The sequence below is a fragment of the Oncorhynchus tshawytscha genome, linkage group LG03, assembly GCF_018296145.1.
Source record: "Oncorhynchus tshawytscha isolate Ot180627B linkage group LG03, Otsh_v2.0, whole genome shotgun sequence".
NCBI lineage: Eukaryota > Metazoa > Chordata > Actinopteri > Salmoniformes > Salmonidae > Oncorhynchus > Oncorhynchus tshawytscha.
This window is the reverse complement of record NC_056431.1, coordinates 40,493,350-40,516,648: the sequence shown is the minus strand read 5'-3', so window position 1 is coordinate 40,516,648 and position 23,299 is coordinate 40,493,350. Positions and strand designations below refer to the sequence as shown.

Genomic DNA, 23,299 nt, shown 5'->3' with positions numbered 1-23,299 from the left:
ATCAAAAGTAGTACACTAGATAGGGAACAGGGTGCCATTTGGGACATAGACAAAAGTTCTAGTATCTAAAGACCTACAGTATGCACCTTTAATGATAACCACTAAGCTCAGTGACTAGACCACCGGGAGTTCACTCATTGCCCTTACGATAACCAGACGCTACCCCAGGAGGACTCCTATTGGTCTGATTGATCCAAGGAAATGACTGTCTGCCTCATGACATATATCCACTTACAGTGGCAGGCCTTCATTAATGTCTCTGTGTGTTTTACAATCAGCGGGCAAAGACAGACAGATCTCCGAATACACCGCATTCCTCGGGGCACTGTTTGGAGGGGGACATATGGAAAAGTACAACCTCTTCATTGAAACACAGCAGGGAGAGCGAGAGAGGCAGCCACATTAATATCAGAGCTTCTATAAATCTATCCACTGTCTATGCAGTTTCTCTGACTTTACCATTGCTGAGCCGTGGCAGCTTGAGGAGAGAGCGCCTCAGGCGCTCTCCATGTCTGTGGCCTACCTCTGCCTTCAACACTGCTGGCTCCGCTGCAATGTGAATTCCTGGATAATATGAACTTGTGTCGACTTGCAAGGCTCAAACTAATACAGCGGGAGTTTTCCACCCCCCAACACCATAAATAACTAAAAACAACACCTTTGTTGCTGAGTGGCAAAAGGATATAGTTGAAGCAGAAGTGTCGAAAAGATCTTTTCGAGAATGGTCATTGGGAGTGAGGTGAAACCCTCAACCCTGACCCAGTATGAAGTCAACCAGTTAGAAATAACACTTACACGATGTGTTGAAGGTCAATGGAAGGAAAAAGTGACATACGTTTCTATAATGAATCTAAAGCTCTGCTTTATCTTGGTCTAAAAAAGTTAGTTGGTGTAGTTCACGTCAAATACAACAAAAATATTTAAAAAATGAAATACCCCAAAAATCAAGAGTAGAGAGAACAGTTGACTTTTTATTTGTATAGTAAATGCAGAAACTCACTTGTCAATTCATTCCAATTTCTACACATACTGTAACTGGAAAATAACAAAATGGATATGAAACTAACTTTGTAGAATACAAAAGTTTAATCAATGAACAAGCAATTATGGAAGTCAAAATCCTGTCTCTGAACCCAAACAAACGCTGACGAATTCTCTTTAGATCATTCAACATGCCCTGACAAAATGATGTTTTCAAAACTTGGAAATTGGTTCTTGCCTTGAATCAAACCGTCAAAGCAGCTGTCTTCCATTTTGACAAGGGCTGTTTAAACATACATGCAGTAACGTCGAAAAACTCCTGGCAGCCCAACAAGTCCTAAAGTTGTGCTATGGGGAAAATATAATGGCCAGTTTTTTAGGTACACCCATCTAGTACTGGGTCAGACCCCCCCCCCTTTGCCTCCAGAACAGAACAGCGTGGATTCTACAAGGTGTGGTGTTCAAACGTCGCTAGGAAAACATTTCACACACCATCACACCACCGCCACCAGCATATACCGTTAACACCAGGCAGGATGGACCATGGACGACTCGGGATTCGTCGGAAACAGGCAATGTTTTTCCACCCTCAGTTGTCCAGTGTTGGTGATCGCATGCACACTGGAGCCGCTTCTTGTAGTTTTTGACTGATAGGGGTGGAATCTACTGCAATAGCCCATCCGTGACAAGTTGTACGTGGCGTGATGCTGTTCTGCACACCACGGTTCTACTGCACCGGTATTTGTCTGTTTGTGGCCCCCCTGTTAGCTTGCGCGATTCTTGTCATGCTCCTCATCAACAAGCTATTTTCCCCAACAGGGCTGACACTGACTGGATGTTTTTTTTGTTTGTCACACCATTCTCAGTAAACGCTAGACACTGTTGTGCGTGAAAAACCCAGGAGGCCGGCAATTTCCGAGGTACTGGAACTGGTGTGCCTGGCACCAACGATCATGCCACACTCAACGTCGCTTAGGTCACTCGTCTTGCCCATTCTAACGTTCAATCGAACAGTAACTGAATGCCTCAATGCCCGTCTGCCTGCTTGATATAGCAAGCCACAGCCACGTGACTCACTCTCTGTAGGAGCGAACCATTTTCGTGAACGGGGCGTACCTACTAAACTGGCCACTGACTATGTCTCGCATAGGAATAGCCACATTTGGTCTGATTTCCTGATTTGGTAGACTGCAACCCAAACGTAACATGGTAAAGTGGCCAATTCTACTGCTTATGTAAAGAATGCCTGATATTGTTGCAGAGCTCAGTCAGAATAGTTGACCACTTTACCATGTAAAGAATGCCTAATATTGTTGCAGAGCTCAGTCAGAATAGTTCCACTATACCACGTTTTTATCCCTTAACGTGATATGCTTTTGTACAAAAACTACATTTAGGTAAATGAAAAATTGAATGGTGCTGACTCCACAGACAGGACTAGTAGCTCCGAGGACAGAGTAATCCTGTGCAGTGTGTATCCACTGTCATGGTAACAATATTAACGATGAACCCTCTGGCAAGGAATAATCTGGTCATAAACCATGGCATATTGGCAATAAATTGTAGCGATGTCATCCCTCATTGTACTCTCTCTCTCTCTCTCTCTCTCTCTCTTTTGCCCAACAAAAGATCTTACAGATCCCTGAAAGGTAAGGAGCAACAAAATCATACTCTGAAGGAAGGGTAAGACACAGTACACTTGAATAACTTCGACCCATACACGTAAAAAGTGAAAATGTACAGCGCGTTTGGGTACAACACGCTTCGTAAGTAATTGTTATCATTAATGACGGTGAAGATAGGTTTTGTCCCCACCCCCAAAAAAAAAAATTAAAATAAGCAGAGATCTGATCTGCCTATTCCGAAGAACGTAGGCAGAGAGTCAAAAGAAATGGGCTTCCTGACATCCAACTCACTTCAGCGAGTTGACTTATCAAAGAGACAAATGGATGGATTCATTGTCAGCGTTGTATGTGATTGTGGAATGGCCATTCTGCACAACATGACTATATGTAACAAATCTACACGCAGCAAATGCTTTAATTGAAAGTGCATTACAAAAGCCCTGTATATTAAACAGATAAACATATTATACTTTCTCGATGCTGCACCTCGTACGAAAAAAAAAAAGGCGTAACACGTTTCTCCATTTCCAAACTACTCAAACAACAACCAATGTAACATATGGTTCACAGAGATAGCTCCCATGTCCAAAGTGCTTTTCAGAGAGACGGTAGGCACGTTCCTCACCTTATCACTATGAGTAGTCTTGTCATAAAATGTCCATAAATAATAGTCTCGGGTGTCAGTTCAGCTCCTCACCATGAAACGTGATGGGGTTCGTCCTCCAAACAAATAATCCCCAGATTTCCCTTTTTCGTACGTTTTGTGCTTGATACCTGTATTCCACGTTGTGCGTGTCCATTTTCCTTTCTTCCATAACATTCCAGTTACCGTGTGTAGAAACGTAGCATGCTGATGTGCTTGCTATCTTGTTACCAAGACCATAAGTCTTATTTTCCACACTCAAAAGTCATTATGCTTTTGTTACAATAGTCCTCACTTGTAGTTACATGGTTAACTGACTATGAAGAGTGTTTCCCTAATTGTGGGTTGTAAGCATGTTCCTAGAGGGCATTGGCATTGGGTTTTAGGCTAGAAACAGTTGTTATGCTATTTTCTGGTTCAATGGCGAAAGGCTTGAGGTGGGTCACTGCGCAAACACGTTTGGGAACCACTGCTTTAGAGGCAACGACCTCCGTACCGACGACTGAGAATGGTACCAAGCTGTCTGATGGTCTTCTATGAGATGGGACCGAAGCGTTCTGTTCTAGAGCGTTCTCGGAGCTGAATTTGAACTTTTAACCCTCTGGAGAGCTGGAACAGTTGTTGGGTAAGTTCCTCCAGTGGGTTTCTAGAAAAAGAGCCTAAAAGAGCCTCCGTTTCTGGGTCATAGAGCTCTATGTGGTGAGCACTGGAGTAGCGGCCATTCTGGACTGTTCTACAGCTTGAGAGAAGAGTTACTGCAGCTGTCTGTCCAAGATGATCCTAGATAAGATACTAATCTCTCAGCGTGCTCCTGAATTGAACTGTGGGAGCATGATCTCAGTGCATCTTTCGTGTGAGGCAGAAGAGGCCAGGCCTGAAACCAACCCAGCTTCACTATGGTAATGCTAGTGACAGAGACTGAGTTCTTTCCTCACCGAGCACTTCTTACACTGCACCACGCAGCACCAGTGGAAGCGGCAGAGGCAGTTCTCCTCGAACACCACCGTCTCGTCTCGGTAGCCACGCTCACAGCACAGCAGGTCACAGCCGCTCACGTCCATGGCTGTGCTGTTGCACATGCGGCCCCGCGTGCCCAGCGAGCCCGTCTTCCTATTGGGCGAGCAGAAGTCGGGCGACTCGGCCGAGTAGATCAGGTCCTGTTTGCTCGGAGGCTTGATGTTCTGGCCTACGGGAACCAGGGTCTTGCCATCATTGCCTCCCATCACCTTGGAAGCGCCATTGAACCGCTCTAGGAGGCGATCACCCACCTCGCGAAAGTGAGGCATCTTTTTCCAGCAGGTCCGGAGTGTGCAAGACCCGGACAGGCCATGACATTTGCATTCAGTCCTCATATAATTCCTCACCGCCTGTAGTAAAGACACAGAGATAGATAGGTGAGATTAAAGCAGACACTATTCAGAAGGAATGTATCCCTTCCCCGACCCCCAACCGACCTCTGGCCTTCCCAGAGCTCACAGGCCTTGACATCAGAACAGAGATCAATTGAATTACAATTGAGGTAATTAAAACCCATTTTATGCAGAGTTCTACCCTCCTAAGTCTTTAACCTCACGTTGTTGTTTTTCTACATGTGTGCAACCTTCTCTTCTTGTTGTTTAATTCAAAAACCTGTCTTCCTGAGACTATAATTGGCCCAACTACATAGCCACTCCTCCCCATTTACCTGTCTCTGACCCCTTGGGAAAGGTTTTGGCTTGTGTGCCCATGTAACATACTGTGATGAAGCAATGCTGACAGGGGTGAGCAAAGTCCCAGGAAATTCAAAGCAATAACCTGTAATTGGCTTCTCAAAAGAGCAGACAACCTCCTAACTGAGTGCAATGCTCCTCTCTTCCTATCAACAAGAAGGCCATTGTGAATGCAATATTTGACATTTTTAACATACATGTACTGTATTGAGTCCTTAACAAAGACCTGAAAAAGTTAAAGTTTTACAAGGAGAAAAAGTAGCAGCTACTTGCCTTAAAGCCTTGAAAACAAACTGAGGCTCACACTTGTTTTCCTTTATCCGAAATATGATTCTGGTTAAAATATCAGTTTACATTGTTACAGAACTACAGCTAGAGGCTGTCTTGGATGATGCATTGGATAAAAAGAGGAACATTCAGCTAAATAATGAATACTTTCAGCACTTAGGCCCAATTTTCAACTTTGTTTCTAAAAAAAAGCCATACAAATAAATGAAAGAATTTCACTTGATGATAGTGAGCATAATTTATAAAACATTTCACACGTATGCTTGCTTATACTTTTGCTTAAATCAGCACAGGTAAAATAAAAGATAGGAGATGAGTGTGTTTGGAGGGAATTATAAAAATGTCATTCACAGCCTGGGATGGTCTAGTGTTCTAAGCTGCTGCCTCTGGAGCATGTGTACTGTACATTGTACCGCTGGCAGCAAAGGGCCCTTTCAGCTTCATTTCCTTTCTATCTCTACCCTTTGTAATAAAGGATTCAAAAGTACAAGAGGAGTCCCACAATTCTTATTAAAAAAAAAGAAAAGTTCATTCACTACCAGTCGTCCTGCTTCGTTGTTGTGGAGATCGATCAACGTCCTGATGTCACTCTTGCCCTTTTTCCTCTTGGCATCCATGAACTGCTTGGACTTCTCGTAGCCAAACTCCACGTCGTCTCCGCAGCCGCCCCACTCCCACTTGACTCCCTCGCCAGAGGTGGTGGTGGAGGAGGAGGCAGGCCGGGGGGGAGCCCTGCTCCTGGTCGCCTCACAGCCACACTGCAGCAGCTCCCCCATACTGCAGGCCTGAGTCACCGTGTGGGTCACCCCAGCCGCTGTGATGGCGTACACAAACGCTGTCTCCCGGATGTCTGAAAGACACGTGCGCCCATGCGCGCGCGCACACACACACACACACACACACACACACACACACACACACACACACACACACACACACACACACACACACACACACACACACACAGGGGTATCATCAGAGGAGTGAACAGAACAGTGACCCAGGTCACATACCGTGCTGATACCATTGGTATCTGAGATAGGGGGGGGGGGCTAGGACACAGCTGCAGGACTATTTGTGTAGTAGGGGATTTTTACCACTCTAGCCCAGAGGGATGTACGGCTGCAACTGCAGATTGATCCTCTGTCTTTATCTTAGGGACCACAACATCATTCTAATTTGTATTGTCCTTTGTTGCTTTGGAAAATACAACATGTCTTTGCAGTGTTCCTAGCTGCTATGGGGGAGAAGAGGAGGTAGGCAGTTAGCAGTCCATTGTGTCGAAGCTGAAATGAATGACATTTATTTTCTGGAGCTGGAAGACATGAGCGTGTCGTCACCGCTTAGCCCTGTGCCAATTCCATATCGCATGATTCAGTGAATGGGATTCATTAAATCTAGTGAAACGGAATCGGTGCCGTGCGAGGGCCCTTAAGACCAGCACCCGGTGATATTAATACCAGCTGTCCGTCTGCACACCCACTGATGGCTCCATACAGGCCGGTTCTGTGTGTGTGGCGTCTCCCTGCCAGCCCAGACCCAGCCTCAGCCCCAGCCCAGCTTGGACCAGCACCTGAACAAGCAGTTCTCCTCACATTCTGCTCCAATAAAGCCCTCCCCTGCCTGCCTGCCTGCCTGTCGTGTGCATTGTGAAGGCCATTCCCCATCCCACACCATCCCTGTTTCATCTCAGGTTTAGGCTGTAATAGATCTGGGGGGGGGGAACAAATGTTCTCCTCCCAGGACAATTGAGCGTACAGAAGGGACAGAGCTGACTAACTCAATAACTTCTGTTGAGACTTCTCTTAGACAGGCCAGTCATGTCTGCTTTTGCAGGAAGTTTCATATAGGCTGCGTCCTAAATAGCACAATATTCCCTTTATAGTGCACTACTTTCGACCAGGGTCCACTGAGTGCACGAAACATTAAGAACACCTTCCTAATGTTGAGTTGCGTTCACCCTCTGAATGACACACACACACACACAATCCACGTCTCAATTGCCTCAAGGCTTAAAAATTCCTTCTTTAACATGTCTCCTCCCCTTCATCTGAGAAGTTTATTTAACTAGTGACATCAGTAAGGGATCATAGCTTTCACCTGGATTGACTGGGTCAGTATGTGTCATTAAAAGAGCAAGTGTTCTTAATGTGTTGTAATCTCAGTGAATATGGGCCATTCTACAGAAGTGATGCAAATTGGGGGGTTAAATGTTTGTTTTTTTCTTCTCACATTTGTATCCTATTTCTCCAAAACTTTAAGCACGTCTTACAACACACTGTATGTGAGATAGACATATCTACCAGTGGAGGCTGCTGAGGGGAGGACGGCTCATAACAATGGCTAAAACGGAGCCAATGGAATGGCATCAAACAAACAAACCATGTGTTTGATGTATTTGATACCATTCCACTTATTCCGCTCCAGCCCTTGACACGAGCCCGTCCTCCGCAATTAAGGTGCCACCAACCTCCTGTGATATCTACTACTCACACACTTTGTTTGTATTGCATATTTGAAATAATGTACCGAACTCCAAGTCACTACCAAAACATAGTGATAGTTGCAGCAAAGCGAGAACCTTGCACAGTAGTGATCATTTTGATGAACCTTCTATTACAGATACATTTATTAAACGTTATTTGCAGGCAACATTTACAAAATAGGAAAAAACATGATTTTTAACCAGATTTTCAAAATATTTCAATTTCATTTATAGAAATATAGTCTCTATTATTCTCTATAAAAGGTTCAATGTTGATTTTATGAATCTGTAACGACTCTCGTGGGTTGAAGAAGGGGACCAAGGTGCAGCGTGGTAGGCGTTCATGATTTTTAATAAACTGAACACCGCAACAAAATAACAAAGTAGAAAAAACGAAAGCGCACAGTTCTGTCAGGCAACAAAACAGATAAACAGAAAATAACTCCCCAAAAACCCAAACGGAAAATCACAACTTACATATGATCCCCAATCAGAGACAATGATAGACAGCTGCCTCTGACTGGGAACCACACTCGGCAAAAACAACAAAGATATAGAAAACATAGATTCTCCCACCCGAGTCACACCCTGACCTAACCAAACATAGAGAATAAATAAGGATCTCGAAGGTCAGGGCGTGACAGAATCTGAAACCTATTGATTCATTGAATTACTTATGCATCTAATTAGTTATGTTCGTCAGATGTTTCAATTGTCACTTTGTCTCTGTGGCAAAATATCAGGCGTTTCGGTAGTGACCAGGCGTCACATTAGGAACTTAATTAGGAACTTAATTGCTTACTTAATTGAAACCATATCAAATATGATACACATAAATATCACAATCAATAAATGTCTTTCTGTTTCTTTCTGCCTTTTCACTGCTGCCCTGCACAGTAAAAAATAAAAGTGTTAATTTAACTCCAATAGAGTTGAATTCAACACTGTTTCAGATAACATTTGGTCCCAGTCTACAAAATTAATTTGACTCAAAATGGTGTTAAAATTCACACAAATGTGTAATAACACTGGTTTAACATATATAGGCTATTACTCTACAATTAAGTAAATGTCAAAGTGAAAACCTTGCTATTAGTTGTTGACCTTACTTACAATTGCGTTGACAAGTAAGTTGAAATAATGATCATCCACAACCACAGCAGAAGATTGGCACGTTTTTTCATTCCACTGAATTGAGTTGAATTACACTGCAATGGCTGCATAATTTTACACTCCGACACTATAGCTCATTGACTCCTCATAATGTTGAAAAAAACTCATCCCGGGTTAAAATAAGTCAACACTAATTCTTACACCCACTTTTTTACTGTGTAAGAATGTTGTTCATCGACTACAGCTCAGCCTTCAACACCATAATGCCCTCCAAGCTCATCACTAAGCTCGGGACCCTGGGTCTGAACCCCTCCCTGTGCAAAAGGGTCCTTGACTTCCTGGCGGGCCGACCCCAATTGGTGAAGGTTGGCAACAACACCTCCGCAACACTGATCCTCAAACACGGAAGCCCCACATGGGTGCGTGATCAGACCCCTCCTGTACTCCCTGTTCACCTATGACTGTGTGGCCACGCACGTCTCCAACTCAAATCATCAAGTTTGCTGACGACAACAGTGGTAGGCCTGATTACCAACAACAATGAAACAGCCTACAGGGAGGAGGTGAAAGCCCTGGCGGAGTGAAAATAATCTCTCCCTCAACGTCAACTAAATGAAGGAGCTAATCGTGGACTACAGGAGGCAGCAGAGGGCATGTTGGGCATGTTGTCCGGTCCTCTGGCAGTCACTATGGGGTTGCCACAGGGTTCAATTCTCGGGCCGACTCTTTTCTCTGTATATATCAATGATGTTGCTCTTGCTGTGGGCGATTCCCTGATCCCCTACGCAGACGACACTATTATGTATACTTCTGGCCCTTCCTTGGACACTATGCTATCTAACCTCCAAATGAGCTTCAATGCCATACAACACTCCTTCCGTGGCCTCCAACTGCTCTTAAACGCTAGTAAAACCAAATGCATGCTTTTCAACCGTTCGCTGCCTGCACCCGCACGCCCGACTAGCATCACCACCCTGGATGGTTCTGACCTAGAATATGTGGACATCTTTAAGTACCTAGGTGTCTGGCTAGACTGTAAACTCTCCTTCCAGACTCATATCAAACATCTCCAATCTAAAATCAAATCTAGAGTCGGCTTTCTATTCAGCAACAAAGCCTCCTTCACTCCTGCCGCCAAACTTACCCTAGTAAAACTGACTATCCTACCGATCCTCGACTACAAAATACCTTCCAATACTCTACTCAGCAAACTGGATGCAGTTTATCACAGTGCCATCCGTTTTGTTACTAAAGCGCCTTATACCACCCACCACTGCGACATGCATGCTCTAGTCGGCTGGCCCTCGCTACATATTCTTCCCCAGACCCACTGGCTCCAGGTCATCTACAAGTCCATGCTAGGTAAAGCTCCGCCTTATCTCAGTTCACTGGTCACGATGGCAACACCCGTAGCACGCACTCCAGCAGGTGTATCTCACTGATCATTCCTAAAGCCAACACCTCATTTGGCCATCCTTTCCTTCCAGTTCTCTGCTGCCTGTGACTGGAACGAATTGCAAAAATCGCTGAAGTTGGAGACTTTTATCTCCCTCACCAACTTTAAACATCTGCTATCTGAGCAGCTAACCGATCGCTGCAGCTGTACATAGTCCATCGGTAAATAGCCCACCAATTTACCTACCTCATCCCCATACTGTTTTTATTTATTTACGTTTCTGCTCTTTTTCACACCAGTATCTCTACCTGCACATGACCATCTGATAATTTATCACTCCAGTGTTAATCTGAAAATGTTTAATGATTCGCCTACCTCCTACTGCCTTTTGCACATAATGTATATAGACTCTTTTTTTCTACTGTGTTATTGACTTGTTTATTGTTTACTCCATGTGTAACTCTGTGTTGTTGTCTGTTCACACTGCTATGCTTTATCTTGGCCAGGTCGCAGTTGTAAATGAGAACTTGTTCTCAACTAGCCTACCTGGTTAAATAAAGGTGAAATAAAAATAATAAAAAAATAAAAAAGAGAGGATCCAGATTGTCTAACCCAGCAACGCTTTCAGAACATCAGCTATCTGGATTTGGTTGAAGGAGAAATGGGGGAGGCTTGGGCAATTTGCTTATGGGGGGTGCAGGGCTGCTGACCAGGGTAGGGTTAGCCAGGTGGAACGCATGGCCAGCCATGCTTATTGAAATTCTCAATTATCGTGGATTTATCGGTGGTGACAGTGTTTCCTATACTCAGTGCAGTGGGCAGCTGGGAGGTGGTGTTCTTATTCTCCATGCACTTTACAGTGTCACAGACCTTTTTGGAGTTTGTGCTACAGGATGCACATTTCTGTTTAGAAAAAGCTAGCCTTTGCTTTCCTAACTGCCTGTGTATATTGGTTCCTAACTTCCCTGAAAAGTTGCATATCGCGGGGGCTATCCGATGCTAATGCGGAACGACACAGGATGTTTTTGTGCTGGTCAAGAGCAGTCAGGTCTGGAGTGAACCAAGGGCTATATCTGTTCCTGGTTCAAAGTTTTTTGAATGGGGCATGCTTATTTAATGGTGAGGAAAGCACTTTTAAAGAATAACCAGGCATCCTCTACTGACGGAATGAGGTCAATATCCTTCCAGGATACCCGGGCCAAATCGATTAGAAAGGCCTGCTCGCAGAAGTGTTTTAGGGAGCGTTTGATGAGGGGTGGTCGTTTGACCGCAGATCCATTACGGACTAAAAATCAAGTGTCAATCATAGAGATAAATAGAGGACTCTTGATGGATATGACCCATTTAAGTATGGACATTGCAATTGAGGGCTTCAACCATTGACTTACTAAAACAGTTCGTAGAAAGAAATCCCATCTTCAACTAGGAATCGATTCTTAAGATTCAGTATTTTTTTTAAAAAGGAGGAGACTGATCAGTTGCTGTACTTCCGAGAACACACGCATCTTTCATAGCGAGCTAGCGAGGGACGGAGAGAGAGAGGAGGGGCACAGTATAGGCAGGCATTTTTCTTAATGTTAAGGATCCCAATTTCATTTGACTTTTTAACATTTAAACGTTCACACTCCTACCCAAAACCATACTTTACATATTTATTGAAATATTAGATGTTCGCTAGTGACATTTCTTAAAAATACATGAAGATTTACCAACTTTTCTCACTAATTTTCTCTAAAATGTTTGCACATAGACTACTCACCATGTGGCCATGCTGGAGAGAAGTGCGATCCATTCACCTGGTGATATTTGTAGGGGTGTGGCTTAAGGCATATTATACAACTGGTGGGTCTAATCCTGAATGCTGATTGGTTAAAACAGCATTCCAGCCAGTGTCTATTCCACAAGTTAGCACCGGCTAAATCTATGACGTTAAAATGCCTATTTACTCTGTTCTATCTGACTGCGCAATTTATAAACTTGATCTTGACATTATCTCACATTTATTTTAGACTAACATTTCGTTTTCAACAGCAGAGATTTGTATAAACCTTGCTGTCTGTCTCTCTGACATTTGTAACATTGTTTCAATATTCAAATTCGATCTCCAGCTGTCCTATAGTAATGAAAGTGGTTGGGACGATTGTGTTAGCTGTGTTGTTGGCTAGCTCCTCTGAACAACAGTGTCCTGACTAATGAGCAAGTGTTCTATGCCAGGTGAAATCGTGCCTCGTTAGCTCATTGTTATGGATGTATCCAATTAAATGTCAATAGAAAACAGCTTAAACAAAAGCAAATGCAGCTAATTTCCTGTTATTCTGGCTGCACTTTTTGACGTGGCTATAAATTAGCCGTCGTTGGCTAGATAGCAAGCAAGAGATAAGAACGTTGCCAGCCAGTATGGCAATGGAACATTTAGAATGAACGACTGGGTCGTGTCCATAGATACAGAACAAAAAGTCTGAATGACTGGGTCGTGTCTCTGGCAACCGAACCGATAGAACGAATGACCAACCGGCTTGGGTAGCAACCCTAGATTTGTGTCGGGACTATATATTGTGGACGGATGAAATAGTATAGTATGAAGAAATTAATCAAAATAATGTTTTTAATGAAAATATGTCAACCATTATTTGAATATGTTGGTAACCCGTTGTATAGAAGCGAGAGATTGCCCCTCGAAGCCAGTGTTTGGAGGATATATTGGCACTTTGTCTCGGGCCTAACAGCACCCATGCCAATATCCTCCAAACACTGGCATCATCACTTAATTAATTCTGCAGTCTTTTAATGTGTGTGTTTCGGTAGTGTCATCAAAAGGTGGGACAGCATTTTTTGGGGGGGGGGGATCTTTAAAAAAACGAACAAAACTACTGATTAGAACAGCGTCTTTCAATGTAATTATAGAACAACTCAACATGTTCTATTGAAATAATAGGGGTAAAAACAAAAAGATCATAAATCAAGATGTGCTTTAGGAGTCAGGGTTTGGGACAGCCACCTCTCAATAGAAATAGGTGTATAAACAATGATTTTGTACTATATTAATGTAACAATATGTTTGTTATTGCCTTGGAATGAATTAAAGCATTCCTAGGCATAATTTTAAATGTTTTAATAGTTGTTTTTGGGGTGGGACAGCAATGTACCCCTCTTCTGTTGAATCACCCATATATGGAATAGGGTGCCATTTGCTACGCGTCCATAGAGGGATTATGGGTAAATGTCTAACAGTCACTCCTGTTTACTGTTTCAGTTGGAGAGGCGGAGATTAAAACGATGCAAAGAGAAATCGAACCGTAGACAACTAATCAGCCTCCACAGAATCTCTGAGGAGGTCGATGTCTAGACAAGCTACAGTCATAGGTGTTTCAGTAATGTCCCTCGGGCTCGCTCGTCTTTAGCCCCTGCTCGCTCGTCTTTATCCTGAGCAATGCAATCATCGTGTCTATATTGGAAAGAAGACATTTCATTCATAGAAGTGAAATGAAACGTTATAACACAATCAAAAAGTATGTCTGTTCAGTTGTATCATGTGACCCAGCCCCTTGACTAAGATAATAAAAACATGCTTACATGACAAAGAAAGAAGAGGTTATGAAAAAAAGATTTAAAAAAAAAATATCTTGATTTGAATGAACACCATTTTTCTATTTTCCCCAGAGACAAATATTCCCCCAAAATCCTCCAGCAGCCTACGCCTAGGCCTGCCTGGGACATAACTTGGTGCCAGAAGGGGCTTTGCAAGGAATTAGATCATATAATACTCAATCTTTGAGTCAATGATGCATGCGTTCAGGTTCAAATGAATCGAGGAAACCCAGGGCCCCTCTATGCAGCAGTACATGTGACACAGCCTGATGAGTGTGAATCATTTTGGTTGATTGATTTTGCTGCCCTGTGCCACAGACCAGGGGAAGTTCAAGTCTTGTACAGCACATATCTCATTGCATCTCTGAAATCCATTCTGTTACCTTGAGACTTACAGAACAGTGAGTACACCAAGCAATCCCTAAACATGCATCAAGCAGACAAACACACGTACTCAAAACGACACGCATTTCACCTTGAAAATGATGCGTAGCCTTATATCGCACAGATTTGACTATAATCCGAAAATTGACGAAATGCAGCTGCTCTGTTTATCTCTCAATCAACACATACAGTATTTCTTTCATCATGCATTATAATATTGATCGATAGACTATGACTTTTCAGATCACCCAGTCGTGCTTTCTGCGGAGTAAGCTTCAGGTAAATATTGCAATTCTTCCGACCATTCCTGGACCCTGGATTTCTAGTCCAAGGCCCTGTGACCCACTCAAGCCCTCAACTTACAACCAGAGGAATGTTTAAGACTGTGGCTGAACACTGGTGTTCAACGGACGCACACTACTGTGAATAAAAAGATGACATTGAGGAAACACGAGAGACGATTTAGCTACAGTAGCTGAACTCCAGTGGACCCGTGAGAGTGTAATCTAAAGTGGCACGGTGTTACCTGATACAACAAAGCCATTATACCCTCTTTTATCTGAGTTTAGAACAGAGAGAAGAGGCAACATCTCCACTTTGATCGTATCAGTGTCAGGGCCTGACACAGGATCAGGATAAGCCCTATGTAATTAACACTTCAGGGCTAATCGGTTCTAACACAACAGAGATTAAGGCAATTACGGTGGTAGATCATTACCGAGAACAGTAATTTCCTAAAAACAAGTGGATAGTACATGACTTTAATGTTCGCAGTGGTACGTAACGTTTTGTATGTTCATTCATATTTTGTCCACACCGTAAAAAAAAAATAATAATAATCTAGGTGTTTCAACTAATTATTATTAAGTAACTGGTTCTACAGCCTTTATTTCATTTACTCAACTTTTCGGTCCAAGTGTTACCTGAACTAAAACATTTATTTGGCCCAAACTTAGCTCCATCTTGAGAAAACTTTGGTAAAAATGGTGTTTGTTAAACTTGTTTTTGGAGGGAAGCTTAACTAAAAAAGGGTGTGCAACTGTTTACACCCACACACACACACTGCTTTTAACACACAATGTTTCCAATGTACATAGTTGACACACGTTGACATACATTTCGCATGTTCATTCATACACTAATTACGATTTGAACTCACAACCTCTTGGTTCATGGCATTCCAAGCTTCCTGCTACGCGACCATGTCTGTGACAATTTTCACTTCACCTGACTATTCTCTCATCGTTGATTTGATGGACTTATTTAAGTGATTCTTGTTTTTTCTGTATAGTTGTCTAATGTTGGCGGAGCATATTACTCTGTTTTAATGTTACTCCTGAATCACTATGATGAACATAATAGCTTTTCTTGAGTGTACTTTTAACAGAGCTCAGATTTACAGTGAAGTGCAAAGTGTAGCAATACAGGTGGAATCAGTAATTGACACAGACATTATGATGATGATGATGATGATGTAGCAGGAATATTGTAATGCTGTGAACCAAGAGGTTCTGAGTTCAAATACCAGGTTGAGGACATGTTGAATACTAATTACTGTGTACATGCACAATGTAATCAAGTAGGTCAATGTGTGTCAAATCTGTACGTTGAAAACATTGTATGTTAAAAGCACTGTGTGTAACTCGTTCCACAGCCTAAGACGTCCAAATAATAGTTTCTAGTTCAAATCAAATGTTATTTGTCACATGCGCCAAATATAACGGTGGTAGACCTTACAGTGAAATGCTTACTTACAAGCCCTTAACCAACAACGCAGTTTTAAGAAATACCCCCAAAAAAAAAAAATATATATCAGTAACAAATAATTAAAGAGCAGCAGTAAAATCGCAATAGTGAGGCTATATACAGGGGTACCGGTGCAGAGTCAATGGGCGGGGGCACCGGTTAGTCGAGGTAATTGAGGTAATATGTACATGTCGGTAGAGTTATTAAAGTGACTATGCATAGTTAATAACAGACAGTAGCCACAGCGTAAAAGAGGGGGGCATTGCAAATAGTCTGGGTAGGCATTTGATTAGATGTTCAAGAGCCTTATGGCTTGGGGGTAGAAGCTGTTAAAAAGTATCTTGGACCCAGACTTGGAGCTCCGGTACTGCATGCCGTGCGGTAGCAGGGAGAACAGTCTATGACTAGACTTGGAGCTCTGGTACTGCTTGCCGTGCGGTAGCAGAGAGAACAGTCTATGACTAGACTTGGAGCTCTGGTACTGCTTGCCGTGCGGTAGCAGAGAGAACAGTCTATGACTAGGGTGGCTGGAGACAATTTTTAGGACCTTCCTCTGAAAAAATTGTCAAAGACTCCAGCTACCCTAGTTGAATGAACATATGAGATCATTTGAGCAAACCCATCACTTTAAGTTGACTGAATTCCTGCCTATTTTTTCTTATTGATGGAGCCAAATTTGTTAAGTTCAGGTAACACTTTGACTAAAAAGTTGAGTAAACAAAAAGAAAGGCAGCGGAAAGTGTTACTTAATCACATTTAATTGAAACAACTTTCTTTTTTCTTTTTTTTTACAGTGCAATTTATCCCATGTCTAACTGGGATCATTTCATTGACATTATGACATTATGCCACAGTGTCTCACCTCATCCAGAGAGTTTGGCCAGAGTCCTATGGGACCTTTATTTAACCAGGTAGGCTAGTTGAGAACAAGTTCTCATTTGCAACTGTGACCTGGCCAAGATAAAGCGTAGCAATTCGACACATACAACAACACAGAGTTACACATGGAATAAACAAAACATACAGTCAATAATACAGTAGAACAAAAGAAAACAAAAAGTCTATATACAGTGAGTGCAAATGAGGTAAGATAAGGGAGTAAAGGCAATAAATAGGCCATGGTGGGGATGTAATTACAATATAACAATTAAACACTGGAATGGTAGATGTGCAGAAGATGAATGTGCAAGTAGAGATACTGGGGTGCAAAGGAGCAAGATAAATAAATAAATAAATAAATACTGTATGGGGATGAGGTAGGTAGATAGATGGGTTATGTACAGGTGCAGTGATCTGTGAGCTGCTCTGACAGCTGGTGCTTAAAGCTAGTGATGGAGATATGAGTCTCCAGCTTCAGAGATGTTTGCAGTTCGTTCCAGTCATTGGCAGCAGAGAACTGGAAGGAAAGACAACCAAAGGAGGAATTGGCTTTGGGGAAGACCAGTGAGATATACCTGCTGGAGCGCGTGCTACGAGTAGGTGCTGCTATGGTGACCAGTGAGCTGAGATAAGGCGGGGCTTTACCTAGCAGAGACTTGTAGATAACCTGTAGCCATTGGGTTTGGCGACGCGTATGAAGCGAGGGCCAACCAACAAGAGCATCCAGGTCGCAATGGTGGGTAGTGTATGGGGCTTTGGTGACAAAACGGATGGCACTGTGATAGACTGCATCCAGTTTGTTGAGTAGAGTGTTGGAGGCTATTTTATAGATGACATCACCGAAGTCAAGGATCGGTAGGATGGTCAGTTTTATGAGGGTATGTTTGGCAGCATGAGTGAAGGATGCTTTGTTGAGATACAGGAAGCCAATTCTATATTTAATTTTGGATTGGAGATGCTTAAAGTGAGTCTGGAAGGAGAGTTTATAGTCTAACCAGACACCAAGGTATTTGTAGTTGTCCACGTATTCTAAGTCAGAGCCGTCCAGAGTAGTGATGCTGAACAGGCGAGCAGGTGAGGGCAGTGATCGGTTGAATAGCATGCATTTAGTTTTCCCTGCGTTTAAGAGCAGTTGGAGGCCACGGAAGGAGAGTTGTGTGGCATTAAAGCTCGTCTGGAGGTTAGTTGACACAGTGTCCAAAGAGGGGCCAGAAGTATACAGAATGGTGTCATCTGTGTAGAGGTGTACCAGAGAATCACCAGCAGCAAGAGCAACATTATTGATGTATACAAAGAAGAGAGTCGGCCCGAGGATTGAACCCTGTGGCACCTCAACAGAGACAGCCAGAGGTTCCGATTTGACACACTGAACTCTATCAGAGAAGTAGTTGGTAAACCAGGCGAGGCAATCATTTGAGAAACCAAGGCTGTCGAGTCTGCCAATAAGAATGTGGTGATTGACAGAGTCGAAAGCCTTGGCCAGGTCGTTGAATATGGCTGCACAGTAATGTCTCTTATCGATGGCGGTTATGATGTCATTTAGGACCTTGAGCGTGGCTGAGGTGCAACCATGACCGCCTCTGAAACCAGATTGCATAGCGGAGAAGATACGGTGGGATTCGAAATGGTCGGTAATCTGTTTGTTAACTTGTCTTTCGAATATCTTAGAAAGACAAGGTAGGATAGATATAGGTCTGTAGCAGTTTGGGTCTAGAGTGTCACCCCCTTCGAAGAGGGGGATGACAGCGGCAGCTTTCCAATCTTTGGGAATCTCCGACGATACAAAAGAGAGGTTGAACAAGCTAGTAATAAGAGTTGCAACAATTTCGGCAGATCATTTTAGAAAGAGAGGGTCCAGAGTCTCTAGCCCAGCTGATTTGTTGGGGTCCAGATTTTGCAGCTCATTCAGAACATCAGCTATCTGGATTTGGGTAAAGGAGAAATGGTGGGGGCTTTGGCGGGTTGCTGTGGAGGGTGCCGGGCAGTTGACCGGGGTAGGGGTAGCCAGGTGGAAAGCATGGCCAGCCGTAGAGAAATGCTTATTGAAATTTTCAATTATAGTGGATTTATCAGTGGTGACAGTGTTTCCTAGCCTCAGAGCAGTGGGCAGCTGGGAGGAGGTGCTCTTATTCTCCATGGACTTTATAGTGTCACAGAACTTTTTGGAGTTAGTACTACAGGATGCAAATTTGAAAAAGCTAGCCTTAGCTTTCCTAACTGCCTGTGTATATTTGTTCCTAACTTCCCTGAAAAGTTGCATATCATGGGGGCTATTCGATGCTAATGCAGAACGCCACAGCATGTTTTTGTGCTGGTCAAGGGCAGACAGGTCTGGAGTGAACCAAGGACTACATCTATTCCTAGTTCTACATTTTTTGAACGGGGCATGCTTATTTAAGACGGTGAGGAAGGCACTTTTAAAGATTAGCCAGGCATCGTCTACTGACGGGATGAGGTCAATGTCATTCCAGGATACCCCGGCCAGGTTAATTAGAAAGGCCTGCTCACAGAAGTGTTTTAAGGAGTGCTTGACAGTGATGAGTGGAGGCCGTATGACCGCTGAATAAGGTGCTATTTGGGACATAGACTAAGCGTGTCACATTCATTAGAAAGGACAGATACTGAAAGACCTCAAATGTGTGGTGTTTGTTTTCTCTCCCCCCCCGTCCAGACGATGCAAAGCTCCCAAATGATGATTGACAGAGAAGCAGACAGAAGCAGGAGCATTTTAACAGAGCTAATAATGAGCTGCATTCCTGAGGTGGCAGAAGAATTATGATTATTCTATCTTGTCACAACTGTATATTGTCTCTGAGCACGTCTAAATTACTTCATTACAACCATGAGACAACATGTCGAAGCAGCCAGCATAGCTCACAGCAAACCCCTGGCATCGATAAGTCAACACAACAACATCTCTGGTTTATATGTTTGAATATAGGAAGAAAAAGCCTCCAGTTATTTTTGCAAAGGGAGAAAGATGTAAGCTCCTTGGCGCAGCACCCTCAGCCCGCCGCGTGCATGTGAGGAAGTGAACCTGTCCTTGCAGATCTTCCTGCACTGACAAATGGTCATTAGAGCTACATCTTGGTAATTGTTCGGAATGCTTCAAAACATAGGAGCACTTAAGCCATACCTATAGACATGGAGGAATTTATGATTAATTGCCATTTTGGCAAGGAGTTTCACTGAGTTCTCCAGTTCTCAGTGAAAGGAGTAGCTAATGTTGTAATCCTTATACTGACAGCAAAAACTCTTCACTAAATTTACACTCAACGAAAGCTACAAAGATGCTATTTAGATCCGTCTGTCTGGGAACAAATCAGGGCCTGGGTTCCCAAAAGCATCTTAAAACCTCTTAGATGTAAAGTTCCCTGTTTAGGGGTCTGCGTTGTTCTGGTACCGGTTCTGAGCAACTTTTTGGCTTACGAATTGATCTGTGGACACTGTCGATCAACATGGCTTGCATTGAGCGATAGCCCTGGTTCCTACAGACACAGTAGTATATTTTGTCTTCCTGTGTGACGTAGGGCGTGTGTGAAATATGAAACCACTTGAAGCTGGGATGTCCCTCCTACCATTTAATTCGCTCTTCCAACTGTCCATCAACTCCTGGCTGAACCCTACGTCACAGCCACTGACCAAGCACATGCCTGCAATCCTTATTTAATAGTGCAGCAGGAGAGAGTGATTTTGTCACAACTGCACATTCAGAGATTTTAAAAAAGCCATTATTCTAAAATAATTCATAGATTTTAACAAAAAACACATTATGTTTGTCTTAGATGAGATGAACACCTAAGGAGTTCAGGAAGCCAAGCTAGAGCTCAGTGAGACATTCACAGCAGTGGAGGCAGATGTTTTGATCTCTAACACTAAACATACAAATATGTATTTTACAGTTATTAGAAGGGTGAAATCTTATAGTTAGTCATTTTATAATTTCATTATACTATATTTAGAAAGCATATAAGTCATTTTGAGCCTTATTCATACAGTTTTGTTGAATACAAAATACATAGATATTTTTTATCGTATTTGTACTCTGCTTGAGCTTGTGTCCTCAAAATTGGGTACACCTCAGCAATTTATAACATTTTTTTTTAGAGTATGCAGCATTACTAGTTATTGTTTATGGCTCTCTCGTGATAAATAATTACTTTTGGAGATTACGTAAATGACCTTTTCGATTACATATAGTTACATCTAGTTACACTGGTTTTTGTTAGAACCTTCGTAGGAGCATCATTAAATATCCGAGTTGTTTCCCAAAACCATCATAAGTAAAGTTGCACTTGAAAACACTTGTTATCTACTGACCGTCTCAGACCACTCATATAGAACAGCTAAGGTAGTTGTTAGATTATCTTTTGCCGTTCCGCGTCGCTTTACACACAGAAGATCTCTGCTTAACATAGAATCAAGCTGTTTGCGATACAATTTTGTCTTCGCAATTTAACAAGCGAAGAATAAAAAGATGATTCTGAGATGACTGCATTAAAACAAAACACAGTACAATATAATACACATATATATTTATTGTTCAGTCAATTGAGTTCTATTTGTAGGCTACACTGCCTGTAACGCCTCAGTATATTTCATGATGTGTAACAACGTGTGCAATGAAGTGCCAAATTAATCTGTGATTTAGTGCATTATTATAGAGTAAGCACTAGAGTGAGCCACCTCAATACTTGCAGCCATATGGTGATAGCTCTCTAGGAGCTGGTCTGTCATCAGTATTGTGGAATAATTCTAAAGCTACGGTAAGATTTGAATGGAGAAAGCTGATCAGGGAGCTGCACTGCCTTTCTTTCATTCCTCTCAGTATCGACAAATGGTCCAACGATGCACTTCGCGAACGTTCTTTCTGCGTGGTGTTTCGGGAAACTCACGTTACATCGTCGGCCGTTGTAGGAAAGATGCATCGTTAAAACACTTTAGTAAGCATCATTTCCATCGCTATCGGGAAACCGGGCCCAGTCCAATAAGAGCGGTCACATAAAACCAGGTCAGATCAATGTTCTAGATGTTCCTTGGATCAACATCTGATGGTTGGATTCACATCTGACCAGAGGAGACTAACCGCACCACAGGCACTCTGCCCTCTGCTGACTCTCAGCAGCAAAACAGGAATGTTGCAAACCACAGTTTAAAGGAAGATGATGTATATAATCTAGCGCTATAGAAGGTATCATCTTAATACCCACATATTCCTCACCGAGCGAACAAAATAACTTTAAAGCGCCTGCAGAATACTTAGCTTTGCCTCAAGAGATTAAAGGCTTCATCTGTAATGACTTAAATGGCAACGGCATGAGATATTTTTTTGACTCCGAATTTAGTCTTTAGAACTAAGCGGCGGTTCTTCGAGACAAAATCTTGAAGGGAAAGTTATAATGGACACTTCTTGTGTCAGACTAATGACGGTAAAGAACAGGAATTCTGTCAACGCCAGCAGGCTGCTTGCAACGGTACTCTAATTGTTTTGAATATGAAAGACCTGCTCAAAAGATTCTTCCAACAACCGAAGGCATGCATTAGGTAGATAGTAGAAGATAAAACCAATAATGGATACACTATACTGGAGCTAAACGGTGGTTTGTTGACAAAACACTTCCTTGTTGGTACACACAGAATGGTCTCTATTAATAAGCAAGCATAAAAAAGTGCAACGGGAGGAGACAACGTACAAAAAGCAAGAGAATAATTGCATAGTAGCAGGGCCTACATTTGTTTTATTACTCAGTTCAAAGAGCACCGACAATGGTAGAGATCAGTGGTTATATGAGAAGCAATTTAGGAGGTAATTTGGAGTTTGCAATTTGATGCAAAAGAGGAGCAGTCAAGTGTAAATCAGTCTTGTTAACATACAACAGCTGGCCTTGTTCTCCACTGCACTTTGGATCAGAGTAAAGTTGAAGTGAGGCCATTGGCTGTGCACTCAAAGGTCAAGGGGTCACGTCTTAAGTGAGACACTGTTAAACCATTTGAAAGGCACTTAGATTATTATTTTCTATGTCAGGAAAGCAGTGTGTATGTGGAGCTATTGGAAAGATTAGGGGGAAATTATCACAGGGTCCTATTTTCCATAATGACAAGTGCTCACTCACCTTGTTGGAGTATTTTGCCAAAGTACTTGTTCTGACTGGTGCAGTTCCAGCGGCGAAAACGAAACTGGTACTGGCACTCCCGCACACCCAGCTTGGCACCCTTGGCGACCTCGTGGACGATCTCTGGCTGGTTCTGGCACAGCTCGGCCTGCTTGCCCGCTAGTCGCTTGGTCTTCCGACAGATACTATTGGGGTCCATGACCAGAGGGCTCCCCACTGCCCTACAGGGAAGCATACAACAGATAGACTGTGACTACAACTCACACTACAGCCGCATAGCATTATGATGTTTTGTTCGTGTCTTACTCTTACTCCATATAAGTATCACTAAAGCTAAATGTATGTGTTC

The 23,299-nt window shown here is 42.8% G+C and overlaps 1 protein-coding gene across 1 annotated transcript in view; it reads right to left on the bottom strand.

Annotated features, from left to right (window-relative positions):
• Positions 1 to 959: 959 nt before the first annotated feature.
• Positions 960 to 23,299, bottom strand: part of LOC112235519 (protein Wnt-6-like) — a 29,576-nt gene continuing 7,236 nt past the window's right edge. The window contains exons 2-4 of the mRNA XM_024403976.2: positions 22,951 to 23,171; positions 5,786 to 6,096; positions 960 to 4,616 (exon numbers count right to left, since the gene is read on the bottom strand). Coding sequence (XP_024259744.1) covers positions 4,155 to 4,616; positions 5,786 to 6,096; positions 22,951 to 23,171 — 994 coding nt within the window. The 3' untranslated portion in view covers positions 960 to 4,154. The remainder of the gene's footprint in view (positions 4,617 to 5,785; positions 6,097 to 22,950; positions 23,172 to 23,299) is intronic.